Source organism: Falco peregrinus, chromosome 11 (assembly GCF_023634155.1).
Source record: "Falco peregrinus isolate bFalPer1 chromosome 11, bFalPer1.pri, whole genome shotgun sequence".
Taxonomy (NCBI): domain Eukaryota; kingdom Metazoa; phylum Chordata; class Aves; order Falconiformes; family Falconidae; genus Falco; species Falco peregrinus.
Window position 1 is genome coordinate 7,602,303 of NC_073731.1, and position 21,528 is coordinate 7,623,830.

The 21,528-nt window shown below is 39.1% G+C and overlaps 1 protein-coding gene across 3 annotated transcripts in view; it reads right to left on the reverse strand.

Annotated features, from left to right (window-relative positions):
- The window catches only part of ESF1 (ESF1 nucleolar pre-rRNA processing protein homolog), a 34,885-nt gene that overhangs the window by 13,211 nt on the left and 146 nt on the right, over positions 1-21,528 (reverse strand). Inside the window, exons 1-9 of one of the 3 annotated variants that reach the window (XM_013300136.3) lie at positions 21,178-21,489; positions 20,237-20,925; positions 19,150-19,502; positions 18,257-18,370; positions 17,375-17,475; positions 15,659-15,811; positions 14,090-14,204; positions 12,983-13,121; positions 4,153-4,314 (exon numbers count right to left, since the gene is read on the reverse strand). In XM_013300136.3, the coding sequence (XP_013155590.1) occupies positions 4,153-4,314; positions 12,983-13,121; positions 14,090-14,204; positions 15,659-15,811; positions 17,375-17,475; positions 18,257-18,370; positions 19,150-19,502; positions 20,237-20,906 (1,807 nt within the window). In that variant the 5' untranslated portion in view covers positions 20,907-20,925; positions 21,178-21,489. Of the gene's footprint in view, positions 1-4,152; positions 4,315-12,982; positions 13,122-14,089; positions 14,205-15,658; positions 15,812-17,374; positions 17,476-18,256; positions 18,371-19,149; positions 19,503-20,236; positions 20,948-21,177; positions 21,490-21,528 lie in introns of those variants that run through there. The other 2 variants (XM_055816096.1, XM_005238603.4) reach the window with 2 other exon arrangements.

Genomic DNA, 21,528 nt, shown 5'->3' on the forward strand with positions numbered 1-21,528 from the left:
GAAGTGTGATAAATACTACAACAAACCCAAGTGTACTGCTTCTCTGACTGGTGGGAGAGTGGGGGAGGGTAAGCAGGGCAGAATTTTTGCTTCTCTACACACTTAGTTTTGAAAACTTTCGGAAGTTTTAACAGCATGCAATGTCACAATTACTGGAAGCTAAGAGGATACTTCTCTGTTCTCAGGAAATCTAAATGAGCAAATTCATCTTGCACATCATGTCTTACCAGAAAAAAGAATTAACTTGTTGCAGGTAGCTAAAAGGAATAGCAGACAAATATTCTGATAACATTAGAATTTGTCACCCCTGAAGATATGACATCTTAAGACAGTTTTCCTAACATACTGCTAACTGCCTGAAAAGAAAACATGACACTTAGCAGCTGTCAAGTGCGAAGAACTACAGTGCTGAGCCCCTGCACAGCTGAGTACACACTGCTTCGTGGTGCGAGAGGTAAGACTGCTTCAGTCAGAGGACACACTAAGCAATGATACGGATTCGAGATATATATTCCATATGAGCATTTTTGTGCTCCATATAGTCTGTAACAACATACAGTTGGGGTTTACTATGCACTTTACAGAGACATGATTGCCTGCTATTCTGCTTCTGATGAAAACAGATTTTATACTTTCCTTTAAGCCTAGCTAAATATTTACATCTCATTCGTCCCAAAGGAAGAATATTTAAGTCCAATGAAAAAAAAAAACCCAACGAAAAAAACTGTATGAAAGACTGGCTGAATATCATCAAGAAAGGCAGTTGTGGTCTTCTCCCTCTTCACCTTCTAAAGGGAGCTTTGGGAGTTGGATAAGGATGCGCAGTAATTGTTGCTCAAATCAGATATGATTAAGAAAACAGATGGATGCTTAAATATAACACTGATTTTGTGCCTAAAAGAAACAGACCAAAGAGAGTTGGAACGACAGCTAATTTATTTTTGCTGGCACCATGGTTTATTTAAAACTATTATGATTCAAGAATAACTGAATCATTCACAAAGTATGCTTTCTATAACCATGTGTAAATATTTGTGCCAAAACTCAAAATTTTAAATTAATTCAGTTCTCTGCCTTTCAATTGAAAAACTTCCTACATTTAACTGTTGTAACTCTCTGTATATGAAACATTTGGGCAGGAAAAAGACTTTGCAGTAAGTCAAGCAGATTAAGGCATAGCCTGATAATAAAAATATTTCAACAGACATAAACCAGTTCCGAAAAAATTAAGGAGTCTTAAGAGATTATAAAAGAGCCTATTTTTTAATTCCCAGAATGCTCCCACTGAACATAATTAAATTGTTTTGGAACTTAAATAAGCACATTTCTTCAAGAAAAAAAATAACAATTAATGCACTTCTCTCCTGTAGGAAAGCACAGCCTCAACTGTGTATATATTGCCAGAGCTATAAACTACTGTTCAGCATGTGATGACTTGGGGGGGGGGGGGGGGAAAGAGACAAAAAATATTAAAATCTCCCTTTCAGGTATACAGGACCTCCTCTCCAAATGGTGCCTGAAATCAGGAACAGCTAAAGTGTTCCCATACATTAGACTCAAAAACAAAGTTATGACACTGGTCTTCGCTTTTAGTACTTGTGTTTTGGGCAAAACTGTATTTCAGGGACTAATAGCTAGTAGTGGTTTGACTGACCTCATGGAGGTGAACAGTCTAACTAGCAAAGGCAAGTAAACACTTCTATGATTTCCAGAACCTCTGCTCTTTGATAATATTCTAAATTTTCAGGATAAGAAATGAGGAAGCAGTAACATATACTGCTAAGTCATAGTTGCTAAACTGACATCAAATACTATACCAATGTCAACTTCTTTGTGCACACGTTCATATTCAACTCATCATTACATGAACAAATCTGACCCAGCGCACAGACATTCAACTGACTCTAGACAAAGGCAGTCATATTTATCAGGATAGGGTTTTTTTTTTGTTTGTTTGGGTGGTTTTTTTTTTCCCATCCCTCCCTCAAAAGAGATGAAGATATATCAAAAGTCCTAAGACTACCACAAGAAGGTGCAGTAAAGAAGGTGTTAGACCAGATGTAATATGGAACAAAACTGATTTTCTAAAGTCAAGTTCTATTGTAAAAAAACACGGAGCCCGTGTATTAGGGAACTGGATTCCATCTCTACTACAGTTCCTGAATTTTCATATAATATACTTTTAACATTTAAGGCACAGTTTTGAGAGGCAGAACCTTTCAGAAAACTTGCTCTCCCTGTGCAATAGACTAAAGAGTTTCCTTCAGTCTCTCTTGAAACAACTTCCCATCTCCTCCAACGAACAGTTTGCTCTAGGTGCCTATGTCACGACATTACATTGCTTAGACCTTTTTAATTTACAGGACTTCATTCATACAATTTGCAAGATTCTTCAGAAGACAGACTGTATAACACCCCCTGCCCCCAGCCATGTTTTCCAAACCAACACAACAAGTAGGAGCTTTTCTAACATTTAAACAATGCCTAGCCTATATAAATACAGAACACATTCCTAGTAGCAACTGTTTTGACTGTGGTTTCCACCTCCAGTCTGAAAGGTGGCAACAACAAATCTCAGTGACAAATCTTACAATAGCTACTTATGTATGAGAACTTACTTGCCTTGAACGCACAGTGGCACAATGCTTAAAGCTGCTAAGCCAGCAACATCATGAATGCAAATACTGACACACTGTGGGCAGATCAAGTAGAGCACGACGACACAGCTGTGTTAGCAAGCACTCGTCCTGTTGTGTACATACATGCTTTCTCTAGTAAGTTTTGGGAGAATTCATGCCAGAAATGATTGCAATTATATAAGTACGACTGAAAACACAGAACTACTTTTAATGCCAGTGTATACTTCTGAATACAGATCTTATCAAGAACTAGGAATAAAACTATTCCATTCGGTTCTATCAATTTAAGTGAAGTAGTACAGACCAAAACAAGATTTAAAAAGCAAGCATTTATATTCAAGAGGAGTTATCTGAGTGATTCAGAATAATATCAGTGTAAATCATCTAAGTAGATCTGCATTCCTAGCTGGAATTAACACATCAGCTGTGAAGGGGCTGGATTCTCATATGTCTGTGGTCTCAGAATCTACAGTATTACAGATCAGGCTGTGTCCTTGCATAGCCTGCAGTCTGCACCTACTGAGCAAATAATAGCACCTTGCTGCCCCTAAAATGGTAATGTCACACTTCCCCATCTTTGGAATAAGTAATTCAACCCTCTGAGCATCCACCAAATACTTCCATTTGCCTATATGACTCGCTAACTCAGTGGAAAAGATCCAGATTATTTCTGCTTTTCCAGAGTAGTTCAGTCATTTTAGTAAACAAAATCAAGCATGCAAAAAGATAGAGCAAGTGCCAGGGCTGGTACAGGCAGGCAGAATGAGCTCGAGGCCAGCATCAAGGAGAGGCCAGTGAAAACCTTCCCCTTCGTGGATGTGGCGAGTTTTGAAACCGACTCATTACATCTCAGGGAAAACACACACCCATACACAAAACATAAACATCAATCTCAATGTCTTTCCATCATAAAGGAAAAAAACCTAGACACTGGTTTTCAGATCTCAGGACTGAGTTCTTCTGGGATGCTATATGGTGGAGTTCTTTTATTAATTTCCAGATGAAAATCTGGATGTCACTGTCCCCAACTTTTCTTCCTGGTAGCTATTTTCTCCCACAGAGCAGTCTCACTGGAGGTCAGGCACCTCCATTCTCTGTTCCCCCAGATCTTCAGCATAATATATAACACAAGATTTTCAAACCATTCTCCTCCAATTTTATGCTGTTTCCAAATCATACTGGTTTTCATTTTTAAAAGTGTAGGTATGTTTTATGACTCTATGGCAAACACATGAATTCTATTCAAGAAAAACCTGTAAAGTGATGAATGAAAAAGCAAGAACAAAAAACCTGGCAAAAAAATAAGCTACAAAGAGAAGATTACAGCTGAAGAACTGAGTTCAGTCATATTATTTCTTCCATTTCCCCCACTGTAAACCATCTGGATCTCAAGTTATGGGAAAAAAAGGTCAGTTTCTACTGCTATAAATCCAACACCTTACACTACACCCCTATTAGCAGGCCAATACCGCATGTTCTCCAAGTTACTAAAAGAAAAAAAAATAAAGTTTACCTGGAACCCATTTAATCTCCATTCCTATGTCCTTTTCTTCCTGTTTTTTCTCTTTTTCCTGGATGCTTTGCAAAAGTTCTCTGTACTTGGTAATTTGCTCTTCATCATCTTTTTGGCTTTTCCTGGGTTTCTCTTCTTCCATTTCATGAGCTACCTCACCACCTAGAAAGAGAGTAAACCTATCACAGCCTTCAAGAAAGTGACCAATTAAAGTTAATGTTTAGGAAACACACCTAAGGCACATACATTGTTTCTAAAAAACAATCTAAAATATTTTTATCTGTTATTCCCCCAAGGAATAACCAGTTTTAGAGCTCCTCCACTTAGATGAAATAAAAATAGCAAAACAAAAAAGAAAATAAATAAATAAAGACAAAATAAAACTTATCCAGTGAAGGAAATCACGGATTGGACACAGAATCCTTTACTGTATTTTAAAATTGTTTGTTTCAGAGTCCCTTACAGCAGAGTAGTACCTAAATCTCAAAAAATAGTTGTATAAAGCATTGTGAAAACAGAGTGCTACATTTTAACAAACAACCACGGCAAGATTCCACAACAGAGATAATTATTTAATGCCTTAATCTTCAGTGACTTTCTGAATTAACAAATGAAGCAAGATGGAAAGATGGGGTTTTTCTTCCTTTTCTTAGAAAAACACCATTACAATGTGACTTACAATAAGCTTTTAAACAAATGCTTTAGAAAGAGCAGGCTTTTAAGGCTTTAAAGATGCTTCAGCTCATTGAACTGTAGAAAACTAGGTTTGGTGCACACTCCTTTTTTTCAGTTTTCACTAGTTTAACGGTAAAGCTGTGCTTCCTACAGTACCAAGTTGCATGGGCTGCATAACCAATGTCTAGAAAAACAGATTGCAGCTGCAAGTTAAGACCGAGTGACCTCTGGTCCTTGGCTAAAACTTAGGTGTGACACTCATCCACATCCATCACTGCAAGCAGCTGGGTGTTGGCTGGGAGCAGAAATCTTTACTGTTCATAGAATCATTTAGGTTGGAAAAACCTTTAAGATCATGAAGTCCAACCACTAGCCTAGCGCTGCCAAGTCCATCACTAAACACGTCCTTCAAATACCTCCAGGGATGGTGACTGAACTACCTCCCTGGGCAGCCCATTCCAATGCTTGACCACCCTTTCAGTGAAGAAATTTTTCCTAATATCCAATCTAAACTTTCCCTGGCACAACTCTAGGCTGTTTCCTCTCTTCCTATCACTTGTTACTTGGGAGAAGAGACCAACAAACACCTTCCTACAGCCTCCTTTCAAGTAGTTATAGAGAGCAATAAGGTCCCCCAAGTCCTCTCCAGGCCAACCCCCCCCAGGTCCCTCAGCCGCCCCCCGTGAGCCTGGTGCTCCAGCCCCGTCCCCAGCCCCTGCCCGGCTCTGGACACGCTCCAGCCCCTCAGCGTCCCCCCTGCAGTGAGGGGCCTGAAACACCCCAGGGTGCGAGATTTGGCCCCACCAGTGCTGAGGGCCCTTCCCCGCCGGGCAGTTCCTAGCCCCTGCCCCAGCCTGCAGCTGCGGGGGGCTGGTGTGACCCTCGGGCAGGGCCCGGCACTGAGCCCTGTGGAACCTCACCCCATCAGCCCGGCCTGCCCAGACCCCCCTGCAGAGCCTCCTGCCCCCCAGCAGGTCAGCGCTCCCCCAGCCTGGTGGCAGCTGGGAACTGGCTGAGGGTGCGCTCGATCCCCTCATCAGCGATAAACAGAACTGGCCCCAGTACTGGGCCCTGCGGAACACCACTGGTGACCAGCCACAAGCTGGCTTTAACTCCACCACCACTCTTTGTGCTCAGCCATCCAGCCAGTTTTTTACCCAGTGAACATTACACCCATGCAAGCCATGAGCAGCCAGTTTCTCCAGGAGAATGCTGTGGAAGATGGTGTCAAGAGCTTTAGTAAAGTCTAAGTAGACAACATCCACAGCCTTTCCCTCATCCACTAGGTGTGTCACCTTATCAAAGAGATCAGGTCTGTCAATCAAGACCTACCTTTCATAAACCCATGCTGGCTGGGCCTGATCCCCCAGTCGTCATGTATGTGTGCCATGGGATGGCATTCAAGATCATCTGCTCCATAACCTTCCCTGGCACCAAGGTCAGGCTGCCAGGCCTGTAGTTCCCCAGATCCTCCTTCCAGCCCTTCCTGTAGATGGGTGCCACATTTGCTAACCTGCAGTCTTGTGGGCCCTCCCCAGTTAGCCAGGACAGCTGATATATGATTTAAAGTGCCTTGCTGAGCACTTCCGCCAGCTCTCTCAGCACTCTCGGGTGGATCTCATCCAGCCCCATAGACCTGCATGTGTCTAAGTGGTGTAGCAGGCTGCTGACTGTTTCCCTGTGGGTACCCAGCCAGAACAACTGGTCTTACTATTAAGACTGCTGCAAAGAAGGCATTGAGTACCTCAGTCTTTTCCTCTTCCTTTGTCACTATGTCTCCCCCGACGTCTAACAAAGGATGGGCATACTTTTGTTGCTAATGTATTTATAGAAAGGTCTTTTATGGCCTTTAACAGAAATAGCCAGATTAAGTTCTAGCTGGGCTTTGGCCTTTCTCATTTTCTCCTTGCATAACCTCATGCCATCCTTGCAGTCCTCCTGAGTTGCCTGCCCCTTCTTCCAAAGGTCATAAACTCTCCTTTTTTTCCTGAGTTCCAGCCAAAGGAACTGTTCAACCAGTCTGGTCTTCTTCCTCACTGGCTTATTTTTTGGCACATGGGGACAGTTAACTGCAGCTGCTTTTCCATTTTCCTCATCAGAAGCTCAGAACTAAGAGGAAAGCATTTGCTCAGACAGACAGCAAAAGGCATTCTGTTGAGAAGACCGAGAAATAAAAGAAGCCATTTTGTTGTTTCTTCTTCCTGGTGGCATGTGGAATGGTAAGTAAACAGCTTCACTGGATGGGAACTGAAGAAATCCTTAAGCCAAGAAAGGCTCCCTTGAAACTGGATAAGCAAGGGGCTACCGATTTGTATTTACGACCGGTTTTGCTAGTTTTGATTGGAGAAATTTAGGCGGCAATGCATACTGTCATACTTTCTCATTTAGATACAACATGCATTTCTTTGGTCAAAACTAACAGTTTTAAAACAAATGTTCAACATCTCCTTCAAAAAAAAACCTTAAGGGCCTTTTCATTCTGTAAGCAAATAAAGAACACTTGACAACAGCTGCAAGAAAGTGAGCTGATTATGTTCTCAAAGTTTGTTCAGAGTTCAAATAACCTTGTCACTAGCTTTCAAGTATCACGCTGTATTGCACAACATGAGGAACCACTCTCTGATGGATATTAAGGCACTAATGCTTTCTGCCAATAGCTTGTTCAAAGACCTTTTGAACAAAATATACAAACAAAACAAAAACTTGCGGTGCATTAACAGCTGCAAGAAATACAATTAACCTGTGCAGGAAAACAAGGCAAAAGCTGATGAGTTTTAGAGTATAAAATACAAGTACATTCTTACAGTTTTCAAAGAAGAGTAGTAGCAGAAGTGCTAAAAGAATTAAAAAGTTAAAATCCTGAAGCAGGTCAGAAACATGCCAACACAATAGTTTGTAGGGGGTTTTGTTTGTTTTTGAAAGCTGTAATTCATCAAAAAAAAAACCAAATGCAGAGGCTCAATATATTAAATTGCTAACTGGCTGTTGTGTTAGCTGAGACCACATTCCAGTTAATTGCAGGGTTTTGAAGAGATCGTTTTCTTAGTTGCAAGATTATCTTGCAATGGCTGAGTAGATGATTTATTTTTTTTAACTCAGCATTACAAACTGAAGAGTAGAAAAATTATAGCAGACACAACATTTGACAAGAGGTCTGCTGCAAAGCTGCATTTCTTTTAAAGACAGAAAGATAAAATTCCCCTTCATGAGGTAATGGCACACCAGAAAATTCAGCTACTGATCTGGATGCTGATGGCTATACCATAAAAATGCACTAAATGTCTCAATTCTATCCAGGGTAGTTACTCAGATACAAAAAACACCCTACAATGCATGCTGACCCCGAGAACGAAAAATAAAAAGCTCGACTCCAGAATTCAAGAAGCAAGGCTGAGGCAGGGGTTATTGCAGTGGACTACAGCATGAGATGACCTCAAGTCTTGAGCCAGAAAACAGGGACAAAGAAAACTTCAGGTTTTAACCCCACTCTCCCACATTCTCAGCCCTCTCTGAACAAGAAGTCGTGGAAATCCCATTAGCTCACCCAAATGATAATTAAAAAAAGAAAAAAATTAGAATTCAACATTATCAAAATAAGCTTATTCAAAGCATATCACAGTAGACTGTTTTTTGCAAGATATTTTTCAGGGAGAAGACAGATACTGGAACAAGAGCATGCAAACAGTAAATTAACAGCAAGCATTATGTTCTGGCTTTTTTTTTTTTTTTTTTTTTCCAGGTCTGGGTAGCCTAACCCCTTGAGTGGTGTGCACTGGATGCAGTTTTTAAAACTCACTTTGCAAACCAGATGACCATAGCTGCTGCAGCCTACGAACACCTGGCTGCACATGAGAGGTGACTGGGCATTGCTAGAACCAGGCCTCTCAGCCAGCCAGGTGTAAGCCAAGATTACGTGCCTGCAATCAGAGGTGCCTCATGTCTAGATATCTCTGAGTAGGGACACACTGGCCTGCAAAAGCACACACACACACGTTCTTCAGTTCTAATTTACTGGACACCTCCAACAGCTTGTTTGAACTTCCTAGAAGATGACCCTTGCTCCTAGTCTTCCAAGCACCTTTTTGGTTTTGTTTTTTTTTAATTAAAAAATGAACACAACACAAAAGCTCCTGCAAACATGCATTGAAAAAGTATCCAACAACTGCATGCCTGAATTTCTGGTGCTTCACAGAAAGAAAACAACCAGGTTGCATATCTGTTCAGAACTATGAACTTCCACCCAGGCTTGGCTAAATCATAAACTGCTAGTTCCTCTTGCTAGTTTGTTTTGTTAGGAAATATTTTAGCAATATGCCAAAACTAACCCAACAGAAAGGTTCTAAAAAGTCAGATGCCTGTTACTTTAGAAGGCGCAGTAATGCCTGAAAAGTGTCCAAAGTAGCTATACAGGAATAAGGGACAGAAGCTAACCCAAGTAATATCCTATTCAATGCATTTTATAAACACACATTGGATTCAGGGACAATATTAAATACTTGCATGCTCTACTTCTGTCACCTTCTACTTCTTAGCCTTCCATAATAGTTCTAGTATTATGTATATAGTATACTGTTCATTTTTAAGACAGCAAAGAGGTTGTACAGTCATGTGATAAAATGTTAAAGACGCATTTCAATTTATGTATGTAGTCACAGTTACTGCACCAAATAGTTTTCAAAATTGTAAAAATAATACCATTAATACATGGTATGATTTTATTTAACATTAATCACTAAAAATAAGGTTATCTTATATTAGCTTAGTAATAGATTATTAATATTAGATTATTTTTAAAAAGTAAAACTCCCCCAGCAACCCCTCCTTCCCAATAACTACATTTCCTTTCTCTGCACTTGTGCACCTCTGGCATGGCGCAACAGCACAAAACAAAATATCTACTGTCTTTGTAGAGTCTTGTATTGGAAGTCCAATGCCACAAGAGAACATGTTCCCTGCTCAGACTCCTACTGTGGAGACCAGGGCTCTACACAGAGTTCCCTACAAGCCTGTCCATGTTCAAGAAGTGTTTGGACAACTCTTAACATAAATGGTTTAACTTTTAGATTGCCCTGTGTGGAGTTGAGACTTGACTCAGGGATCCTTGTGGGTCTCCTCCAGCTCAGGATATTCTAGGATTATACCATCAAGAATTGCTAACTAGAAATACACTGAAAAAAATATTTTGTCATATAGTCTGTTCAGGTATTCTGCGTAGTGGTGCAAAGCGGAACAGCAGAAAAGACATTGCTCTTCCAAAGATAAAAAAACAGAACAGAAGCAGCTTAGGCATAACCCACAACACTCAATTTGAACTATTATTTAAAATGCCACACACTAAGTCACTGGTGCTCACAGTCAAAATAAAAATTATGGGCTGGATTTGATGCACACCACAAACACTTCCTAACTAGAACAAATGCATCCAAGTAACAGAAAATTCAGAAGCAATGTAAAGGAGATACTTTGTGCTATGAACCACAACATACAAGGTCACTGCACTACTTAACACTACAAAACTGTTGTATAATAGTAATACTAACATTCACAACACATATTTTAATTTGAAAAAAATCCATAAAAACCAGATTAGAACAGGCCAACAAAACCCTGTTTATAAATAAAACATTTTAATATGTTAAAAAAAAATAGGAATAAAAGTCCAGGACATTTTTTTCCTTATCACACTCCTACATTTCCATTCAAGCAGCTGACATTGATTTTTCCCATTTGCGCATAGCGCCACATAATTCTGCTGGATGGAATCCTGCTTTGTATCACATAACTGAATGGATAAAAGGTCAGTAACATGCCGAAGACATGTCAATGTAACTCCATTCATAACTTACTTTTGAAATCATCATCAGAATCTAGACATTTCCAGGTTTAGAATTTATTAGTGTGCTAAGATTATTTAAGGTCAATTTCTCTTCCTTCCCAGCAATGGAAGGTTACTTTTGAAAATTTCTGAAGTGTTGCTCACTTATAGATGTCTGCTTCCATCACCACCCTATTACAGACGCTATTCTTTAAGACAGTGTTAGTCTTGTACATAATAGAAGATGGAATTGCTTTCCTCTGCATCTACTGCTCCCATTTAGATGCTTTACTAAGCATTACTAGAGAAACTAAAGCTCACAGAGGTGCAGTTTATAAGTGCATTTTTATGTAAGATGAGGAACAAATGGACATTAACCCTGCCAAGATATTGCCAAGCTGAGTTTGCTGCCAGAATATTTCCCAACTCTATAACCAGAAAAACCTGTAATGTTCTTTTGCATGCTCCAAAGTCATCTCTGATTGCAACAACATGCTTTAATGTAGTATAAATCAATTTTAACATCTGTTTGAAAGACCTGATTAAGGCTTAATTAAATTTTCTTTGCCTTGTAATTTAGGCTATATGTATTATTAATCAAAAGCAGACTGAATTATAGAGTGAAAACAAGCAAGGTAATTCAGGAATTTACATGTCAGTGCATCGTACACAAAAGATCTATGTACCTTATGAAGTTAGATTACATTCTCTTTATATTCTTAAGTAATACATGAATCAAAAAGCATTTGAAAGATATTACTGTTCCTGCTACACCCCATAGTTCCTATAAACGTCTTCTGCTGCCTACCTTTCCGCTCATCATATAGGACCTATACCTTAGAAGTACCAGAATGCCCACAGCACAGGTTTTCTCCACTGTCATTCACACTCCCCTGGTGACACAAGAAGTGCTACTGCGGGAGTGAAGCAGCTCTGTACAATCTACATCTCCCTCAGGACCTTCTAAGGTCTGGAGTGCATTCAACACCCTGTCTGGGCCTTTCCAGCAAGCACAGTCTTAGGGCAGCTTCTTCAGTATCTCCTTGCCCTGCAAAGACTTAGGACAAAACGCCGTATTAACCTATAAACAGATTTCCGTAGTAAGCACTGTACCCAATTCATTTAGCCATTAATCCCTGCACATTTCAAACCAGGACTTTTCCTCTAAAAAGGAAGCACCTCCAGTTCTATTGAAAATAATTTTATCTCAGAAATGAAGAGATTAAAGTAGGTATTGCCAAACTTGACAAAGAAATGTTAAGGTACCCTGGAAAAAAAGAGAGGGGTGGGATGGCAAGAAAGAATTTTACACTCGGAGGTGCAAGATTAGGGTAACTCCTAATCACCTACCATTTGATAATTTTTGATCAGTGTTACTCAGACTTCACAGAAAGGCAGCAGACCTTCAATCAGCACTGAATGAATAGAATAGCTACCATATTCTCTGCACAAATCATTTAAATGTATGATGATAAGTTCTTTAATATGCTTATCATATGAGCAATAATGAAAATATGCCATGATTTAGGTCACCTGTGATCTTGCTACCTGAAATATCTCGAATTATACTCGGCTTAATCAAACACTAATTATACCAGCTGAAGAGATTTTGCAGTACAGAAATGAAAACAAGAAAGCTGTTTTAAAGCTAGTGTGATAATACTTAAGTCAAACTTTCACGAATGCATCTTCTAAGCAAGCTGTAACTCCAAATTCAGCTAACATACTTTGTCTTCAAAAATTTTGAGACCGTGCTAATGATAGTTATTTGAGCATCAGAATCAGGTTTGCATAATGAATCTCAACTGTGGCTTTAGAGGCATCATTTTAAAAACGTGTATATGTGTTTTCTTACCACATATATAGAACATTGGGAAAGCATATTTAACTAAAACAAAAAATGAAATAAAGAAAAAAGGAATGTCAAGTTCTAGTAAATTTAAAGAATCTACAGCTTCCATGTTAACATGCAACTTACGCATCTTTTAAATAAAAGTTTTAGCATCTGGCAAACTGTCAGTGTTCTGTCACCAGTCCTCTTATTTCCCAACTGAAAAGGGTGAACAAAAGATACCAACCTGTTCACCACCAACTTCCCCCCACATTTAGGTCACGCACACAACAAGTATATGCCACTTTCAGACATGTTTAGCTCTGGAGGGAAGATAGGCTATTTTCATAGCAGCACCCGACCATAGCTTTTATACAAGCATAATATTGTCCCTGGAAAATACGACATTCAAAGCATTTTCTAAAGATACGGAACTCACATATTTAAATAACTTGGGTTCCAAACAGTGCAGCTAATGATTTTATGGATAAAGTTTATTAACCAAGTACCTTGCTGCTGCTCTTCCTCTTCTTCACTAGACGAAGCCAAATAAGCTTGAAAATCCATGTCAAGAAGTTCCTCTTTTTTAAAAGTTCTGCTAAGTGACGTTACTCGTTCATGATCTGTCTCATCCCATGTGATATCTACCTTAAAAATAAAAACGCCACTTGCAGAAGCTGAAAGACTAAAATTAAACATTGTAACTGTCTTTTTAGGGAAAATTATTTGATAAACTCCTAACTTCATAAGCAATGTAGAACTGTTAATAACGTTCTCTACAACGATCAGCTATAATAAGTAGTTACTAAAATAAATTTAGTAACAACTTTTTGGAATTTGTTCTACATTGAATTTTAACCACATGAAAGACCGAAGTGTCCTTATGCAGTGAAGGGCTCTGTAACAGCAAGTCACACAAAATCTCTGTAAGCCAAATTTCCTTTGTGGCAGCAGATACTGGTATTGAAGCAGCCACCAGCTCTTCCCTTTCCTCTTCCAGCAGCAAGTCACTCCTAGAATCATGCATGGATTGCAGTGGGGACAATGGAAGTGTTTACATAACCGCACCCTCAACCAGAAGGTGAAACAGATCTGACTGAAAAAATGATCCTGCAGAAATTACTTATTTCTCAACTTATCACTTCTACAATCCAGTTCACTTCATGGCCAGATGGAAGTCTTGGTTGTCACATAAGAGAGAGTAGGAATGAATAGCTACAAGGAAGGGAAGCAACTGTTCAAGCCTGGCATAACCACCGAAAAGGCTGTAGTTGAGCAACACACAAATACCCATTTTAGGCAAATTAAGAGAATTTAACTGTGAATAACAAAGTAATTCCATGTGCAACTTTTGTAAGAGAGATACAACCAGGTCAAAATATAGTATTTAATTTGTTAAAAAGAAGCCGAATCTCTTAAAATACAACTCTCTAGCTTATTTATGGGGTTACAACTTATGACACTGTAACATGCTTACATCTTTTAGTATGTTTGATGTCTTTATTTTGAAATGGTTATGATATCCAGGAATCTTCTCCCCACTACTTATGTAATTTATAAGCTGACAATAAACCTAAACAAATTAGAAAAACATTACAAAAACATTGTAGAGATACCTTTGATGTTCCCATAGCAGCAGATGTGAAGTACTTTGGCTTATATACAGCTACATTCACTTCTGAGGCTACATCTTTTGGCTTATCATCAAATGTAACATTATCTGGAATAAATCTTAAAGGCAAATAAAATACGTTATTATTCAAATACACTGGGAAATTTCACAGTATAAACAGTCTAAGCTTTTCATGTGTAAGGTACATCAGTACAAAAGAATTTGCTAAAATAAAAAGTTGGTAAGTCTGAAAAGAAAACAAAAGAAATGGACAAGTACTCCACACATGTAAGATCAACTGTCAGGCTTCTGCACAGCTATTCCACAGGTTTTCAACATGTAACACCATATTGGGGAAGGAAACTAAACAACTTTCAATCTGGTATTAGCAGGGTCAGAGCTGGTTTTTTGCATGTTTTTTTGTTTTAAGAATCATCTTTTCATACTAAAAATACAAAAGAAAAAAGTGAAAAAATCGAATTTGGAAACAAATAAAAAAAATCAAAACATTTCAGGAAAGGCTGGTACATCTTTAATATTATAATGAGTAGGAAAAAGAAAAATGTTAAAAAGACCGAAGTCATGTGTTACAACAAAAGAAGTTAGATTTAAAAAAAAATCCTTTGTATACTACATGAGAAATTACTTAGGCTATTTGGCTTTTTTTTTTTAAATCAAATGTAATCTGATTAATAGTATTCAACATGAACATTTAACAAAGTAGAAGATTAGGAAAAACACTGGAGAACTTTAAACAGCTGCGTCTGTTGTAAAACATCATCTTTCTCCATTTGAAAGCACAAAAAGTTACATGTTCATTTGGCAGAGATCATCTTCTCTAAAATGGTTCAAAGCAAATGAACTAATTTCCTCTAGAAAATAATTCAAAGCAAAAAACCTATCTTTCACTGACTTCCAAGAGTGCCCATAACACAGGCTCCCACAGACAAAACCAGCTCCTGTCAAAATTTATTATGATTTAGTAACTTCTCTTCTGCTCAGACTAGAAGGCTTTTTATAACAAAGGGAAATAGTAACAATAAAGCGCAACTATAATGCAAAATGCTTTCTTTCTGAAACGTGACTTTTGAAATATTAAGAGCTTCCAGCTCATTCATAAGGGCTACCATAGCAATCTATTGCAGCTTCATGACAACAGCAGCAATACTCTTGCCCTGTGGTAAGCATTCCTGAAAAAGAGCCAACTCTGGACCCTTGGGAAAAGAGAAAAAAAACCCCACCACCCAGCAGTATGTTGTTTTGTTTTCTAAATCCTACCACTTTACTTAATTGTACCAGAAGGTTGAAGCAGCAACTAGAATGTTTTACCTGACTTCTCTGAGAATAATCTCTCCATGCAGAGATCCTCTCAAACTTTTGATATTGCAGTAAAAATGCTCAAAGAGAAAAAAAGAATCAAAGGGAAACCTAACAACTCACTGGACACCTCATTTATTTACCTATCTCATTTTGGTTACAGGATAAAAACAATACTCCATATTATTTTAAATAGGCTTTAAGTCTCCCTCCCCTCCCTAGCCCAACATGTAAAAAAAGTCTCCACTGGGGTTACCTCAGGTCTATAAAAGAACAGCTACTTTCAAATTCCAGTCCATCACATTCCTCATAAATTTTATTGGCTGTTTCAGGAGAATCACATTCTACAACTGCATAGAAGTATTTCAGTCGCTTAAATTGATACTCCCGCAGTTTCTCCCTATAAATCCTGCAGAAGCAGAAAACAACACAATCAAGTGAGCTGGCTTTAACAACTTTTCACCTGCAAAATATTTTAACTCAACCCATTAAAACTATGCACCACTCAAGCGCTCTCCTAATCTTATAATAAGATTAGATGTTAAACAGCATGAAGTTCCACCAGCATCTGTTCAGTTTTACTCAAGTAAAAAGACTAATTCACACAGGTTTATTAAGTGTACGCTTCCTGTACATGACTGCTTCCTGCAGGAATTGTAAGGTCAGAGTCCCTAGGCAGGGCATAGAGTAACATCTCTGTATGCCTCTGTGCAGGCCACAGAAGGTAGCATTTAATAGTTCCTATCAAGTTGTTTGCAATTATCCTGGCTCTTAACAAAGTTGATGAGAAGTCTGTTCATACCTAAGTAAAGGCGCACATTAAGAATGTTAAGAGAAGCTGGGAGACTGTACAGACAAGACTGCAGATCCTCTTGCTAGAGAGAGGCAGGGTAGGAGTGATTATTAAGCAAGCAGTATAGGTGAGGAAAGGAATCAGGATACTAACTTGGGTAGCACAGGTGGTGCTGGTGTCACAGAAGATGACAGTAAAATAAAAGCAGAAAAGAGACTGAGAAGTGAATGAATTGGTGGAAGGATGCAGGAGAGCGATTGCAGGGCTGAGGTCCTGTCCTGTGAATTTGAAGGGTACATGCACAGGTATCACTGGGGTACCTGTGGGACAGCTGGGTTTCTGCGTGTTGTATTCCAGATACTCTACAGCCCACTGAGCAGTAGATCTAACACTTCAGGATGCACCTTGATGCACACAGTGAAGCTGACTTCAGAATGCACCGCAAGTTCATCATATGCTTCCCTGATGCACCAGAGACTTTCTTCAAAGGCATCTGCACTTATTTTAGAAGCATCCAGATTTCCCAAATATAGGACAGTCCAGCGGGATATATTATACAAAAGTGGCCCCAGTCAGGCTGCCAAACATCTGGAAATTCTGGAAAAATATAAAAGCAAAGTTCTTTTGTTTTTCTCTAACTCTCTAGTTAAATCTAGTAAAACCTCTAGTTCCATACAGACAAGACTTTCGAGCAGAACAAAAGAACGGGGGAAGACATGCCTGAAGAAGCCTGGACAACGGTAGGCCTGACGAGCTCAGCCTAGTAAGCTAGGGCTGGTGCTGGTGGCATTCAAGTAATCTCTACCTGGCAATTCTTGGCCTAAGTTAAGGTCCCTGTTGATCATGCAGATAAAAATTTTGACAGCAAGGGCAATTTTTAGAGAAGAAATACTATGTTAAACTCTCCATACATCAGTTCCATGTATTATTCCAATGAGCTACATAATGAAAATTTTGAACTTGCGTATCAACAAGCAAATCTTCTCCAGTTTCATCATAATGCATTTACTCAATGCATTGATAACCAACTAGGGCCAGTTGCAAAACTTCCCTTGACAAAGCTATAAAATTAAGACGTCCATGGGAGACTGCCACATACGAACTTTTGGAAACAGATGATCAGAATTTTCACTAAGAATTAGACCTATTATATCTCTCATTTGAAGATAAAGTTAATACCCGTCATTCTCTGTGGTATTCTCTGGAAGGTCAAATAGTTCCACAGGTCCTTTTTGTTCTTCCTCTTTCAATCTCTCTTTTCCAAACTCTGAAGGATAAATCTACAAATACAATGCAAAAATAAATATTAAACTGTAGGGGCATAAGGTACATCAACTAAGAAAAAGCATCTTACCAATCTTTTTAGACTTTTATAATTTTTATCTAAAATCGGTAAAGGGATCAATTCCATAAACATTAATACCCTCTTAATTTTGACTTAGAGAAAAGACAGTAGAAAAAAAACCCTGCTCATTAGGAATGAGAATATTTTGAGACAGATTAAGAACGACAGGAACCCTGATTTTGTTAATTTCACTGTGGCCCTTTTCGGAAAGGGGTATTTGACTAACCTTTCTCAGAAAGCTGGAGGCAGACACTAAAAATGGAAAAATACAACTTAAAGTGATCAGAATTAAGCAAATTTATTAATAACTCAGAAGTGGTGAAAAACAAGAAGTGTTGTGCAATGGTAAAAAGGGTTGGAAAACACTTAGAAACTTAAGGCTGGGTTATCTACTGAAAATTAAACTAAGCAAGGAACTGTAGTCTGCCCCTACTAAACTTGCAGAACTTCACTATCAGTCTCAGAAAAACAGTACTTAGAGCCAACCTCACAAACACTAGAAGTTAACAGCTTCAGGCTCTAACTCTACCAAATACATGCCTGTTGCTGAAAAGCAGCATGTATTTATATCTAACACAGCAGCACAGTTTTTCATTTATCATGTTAATATCCCTTTTGGTTCTCCAGAGAACTGTCTTAAATCTCATTTTGTAGTCTTTTTTAACTTTTTTTTTAAACAGTAAAAACCAGTACTCCCTCCAGAAATCAGGTCTTACCGTAACAGAAAATACTGTTCCTCCTTTGGGTGTGAAAGAATTAAACAGAGCCAGCAAATCCTTAGCCTTCAACCTATCCCAATCCATATTACAAACTGCCAATCTCCTCGTTACCTGAACAGAGAGGGGGAAAAAAAAGGACATAAGGTTCATAGGTTTAATTCCTGACTGTTGTGAGGAATACACAATTCTCTAGCAGTTATCCTTGGTAAAAATCAAAGCCAGCAACAACAATAAACAAATAAACAGCAGCATCTTCCTTAAAACTTTGTATTACTTAAATTAGCAAAGGTCAGAAGCAGCAATCACCAGAGCAGATTAAAAGGACACAATAGTGAAGCACCACCAAACGGACTGCACCAACCACAGATTTAGGACCACAGTTACAACATCAGCACTTAGGATGTTGTTATCATAGGGTTAGTCACAATAGCAATTAGTATCACAGTATTGCAACAGCACTATAGTACCATGATTCTTTATACGCTGATTGTGGTCAGTTTTAAAGCCCTACTTCACTGTCTAATGATTTCTTAATTTCTTAAAGTGCAAGTTAAAACATTAAATAAATAAAAATTTGAAAGAAATCAGCAGTGAACAAAAGCAGTACCATTTAAATTCTTGAATTTCTGAAAAGCTCAGTTCTGTCTGTTCTTTCACTTATAGGCAGCTTATCAATCTACAGGTAAGTGTCTCCTTAGAGGGAAGGGGGATTACAAGCCTCTCATTTTCAGTCAATTTCACCATCACTTGGATTTTCTAACTAAAAGGCTGAAAAACCTTAATGAAAACTACTTTCACAAATTGTTTCATAGCTGAAGGTCTATAATGGTCTCCTAACAATGTGCATTTCTGAGTTTGTCAGCAGCTTTTCACATGCAAAGTATCGTTACCTCATCTCCACGAGGGGCGTCTTTATCTAGCTCACGCCATGAATGCTCTATCTCTGGCTCCTTTGGAAATATTTCATTTAAATCCTCATCATCATCTGAGCTCGTTTCAATGTTCCCTATGCCTCTAGCTAGATCAGGTCCACTATCACTTTCTTCAGTATCTTCTGAATCACTATCTTCTTCGCCTGTTTCCCCATCATCTTCTGGCTCCTCTTCCTCGCCTGTTTCCCCATCGTCTTCTGGCTCCTCTTCTTCCAATTCTGCATTTTCAAAAGCATCATTTACAGAAATTTCTTCCTCTAGTTGGCTTTTAGTAAGGTCACTTTGTTCACAGGTGTCTGTGCACACAGTCACTGAAAGATGAAGATTAGATATTTATTTTTACATTGGAATTGCATATGATCTTTTACAAAGAGGAAAAAACCCTCAGGTTTTCTTCATACAGATTTACAGAACCCCTGAAACGTCTAATGATGCAGGAGTAAGTCATGTCAGGGAAGAGCAAACAACATAAATCACCAGTATCACCTCTTCAGTTTGTCTAATCTAATCACTCTTCAGGTCCACAATTGTATTACCAACCTCAAACTCTAATGAAACATTATTCTGTTATTCTGTTTATATGTATAGAATCAATAGGGAGAAATTAGCATGTGCAAGCAATATAAAGGTTTTCCTTATGTCACCTGTTCTCTCTCTAACACCCTCTAACATTAATGGCTTGAAGCTCCCCTCCTTACCCTTTCAGTCAACAAGCGTTGATATGCTGAAGCCTTCACGGTATCAGACCTTTTATTTGCTAATCAGTTTGATAAACACGGTACTGTATACACCACAACACGTTACTTTTCTAACTAACCAACAATTTCAGCTCCAGCAATTAAGATGGCATGGAGGTTCACAATCTTACGACGAATCAGCACTGATTCTATAAAGAGCTGACCAACTCCAATTCTTCAACAACACTGAACCCGAGTCAGTCGGCTGTTCTGTGATGGATCTTGTGAACGATCTTCCATAGACAAAAAAAAAGCAACAACATCCAAGTAAACATAGCTGAATTCTACTTGCTATTTGAACAACTCACCTGATTCTTTTATTTTTGCTTCTAGGGAATGGTCCCTCCTGGGAGCTTTAACTGCCTTAGTACTGCTTTGTTGTGAAGACTTCTGCTTGTTTTGACGTGAAATTGATCTTCCTCCCAATGCATTTCCTTGCTTGTTTTCCCCTTTGCGTAAAAGGCCCTTGCTTCCCTGAGAGCAATCACTTCCCATTGCAGTTTTCTTAGAGTCCTCTTTGAAGCTGAATTTAGACGTAATTTTTTGTCCTTCATTTTTAAGGTCATCTATATTCGTCCTTGCTTCACATGCTTGGTCCACCCTTTGTTTGTTTATTTTGTGCTCCTCCCTAGAGAGGCCATCAGCAAGTAGTTTTGCAGAATCTGTTTTTCCTTTACATTTAGCTTTTTTTTTCTTTTTTTTCTTTTCAGTATGTTGTTTGCTCTCATTTTCTGAAACATCAGAGTCAGATTCTGACAGGGCATAAAATTTCCTGAGGTTCTCTGTAGAAGTATAGTTAACAGGACGACCTCTTTTATCCACTGTATATTTCAGCTTAAACTTCTTGTCATGAAACATTGCTCGGAATCGTTTGTCAATCTTGATTTTACGTTCTTTTTCAGGCATCTCCCAAAATCTAGGGTCTCTAGTAATGCAGCTAAAGCGCCCATCTCTTAATATTTCCTCTTGGGATGCCATTTTTGATGCTGTTGAAGACCTGGACATGTACAATATGGATGAAAACGAAACACGTCTGATTAAAAACCTGATTAATACAGATTTAGATATGTAATTGAAAAACATTAAAGAATTACACAAAGTTAGATGTTTAACCTATACGTAAATAGTTCTTTTCCAAAAGCTCAACAAGACGATTTAAATGACCCACAAATAATCCTACAACTATCGCAGTCTTGCCCACAAACTTTAGCTTCCACAGAAAATGGATATGCATCTAAAAAGACCATACCGGCTGCAGAGACAGTGATTCCTCCTCAACCTCGAACAGGACCTCAACCACTGTAAGCCAGACCCCAGGCTTTTACTTCCCCCAGGATTAAAACTACCTTACGTTATAATGCGCCAGTTCAGAATAAAGTCAGTAAGAGCGGGGTGTTCCGACGAGCTCCGGCCAGCGGCAGCTCCGGCGCAGGCAGGGGCTCAGCGCGGCCCGGCAGCACCAGCACCTTCCCCAAGGCGCCCGCTGAGCTACGGCGAGCCGACTGCAGCACCCCGTGCTCCCCGCCCCCAGCGGCGGTACCCGAGGCCCCGGGGCCAGGCCCTGCTCGCTGCGCCCACCCGGCCCGAGCCCGCCACCCCT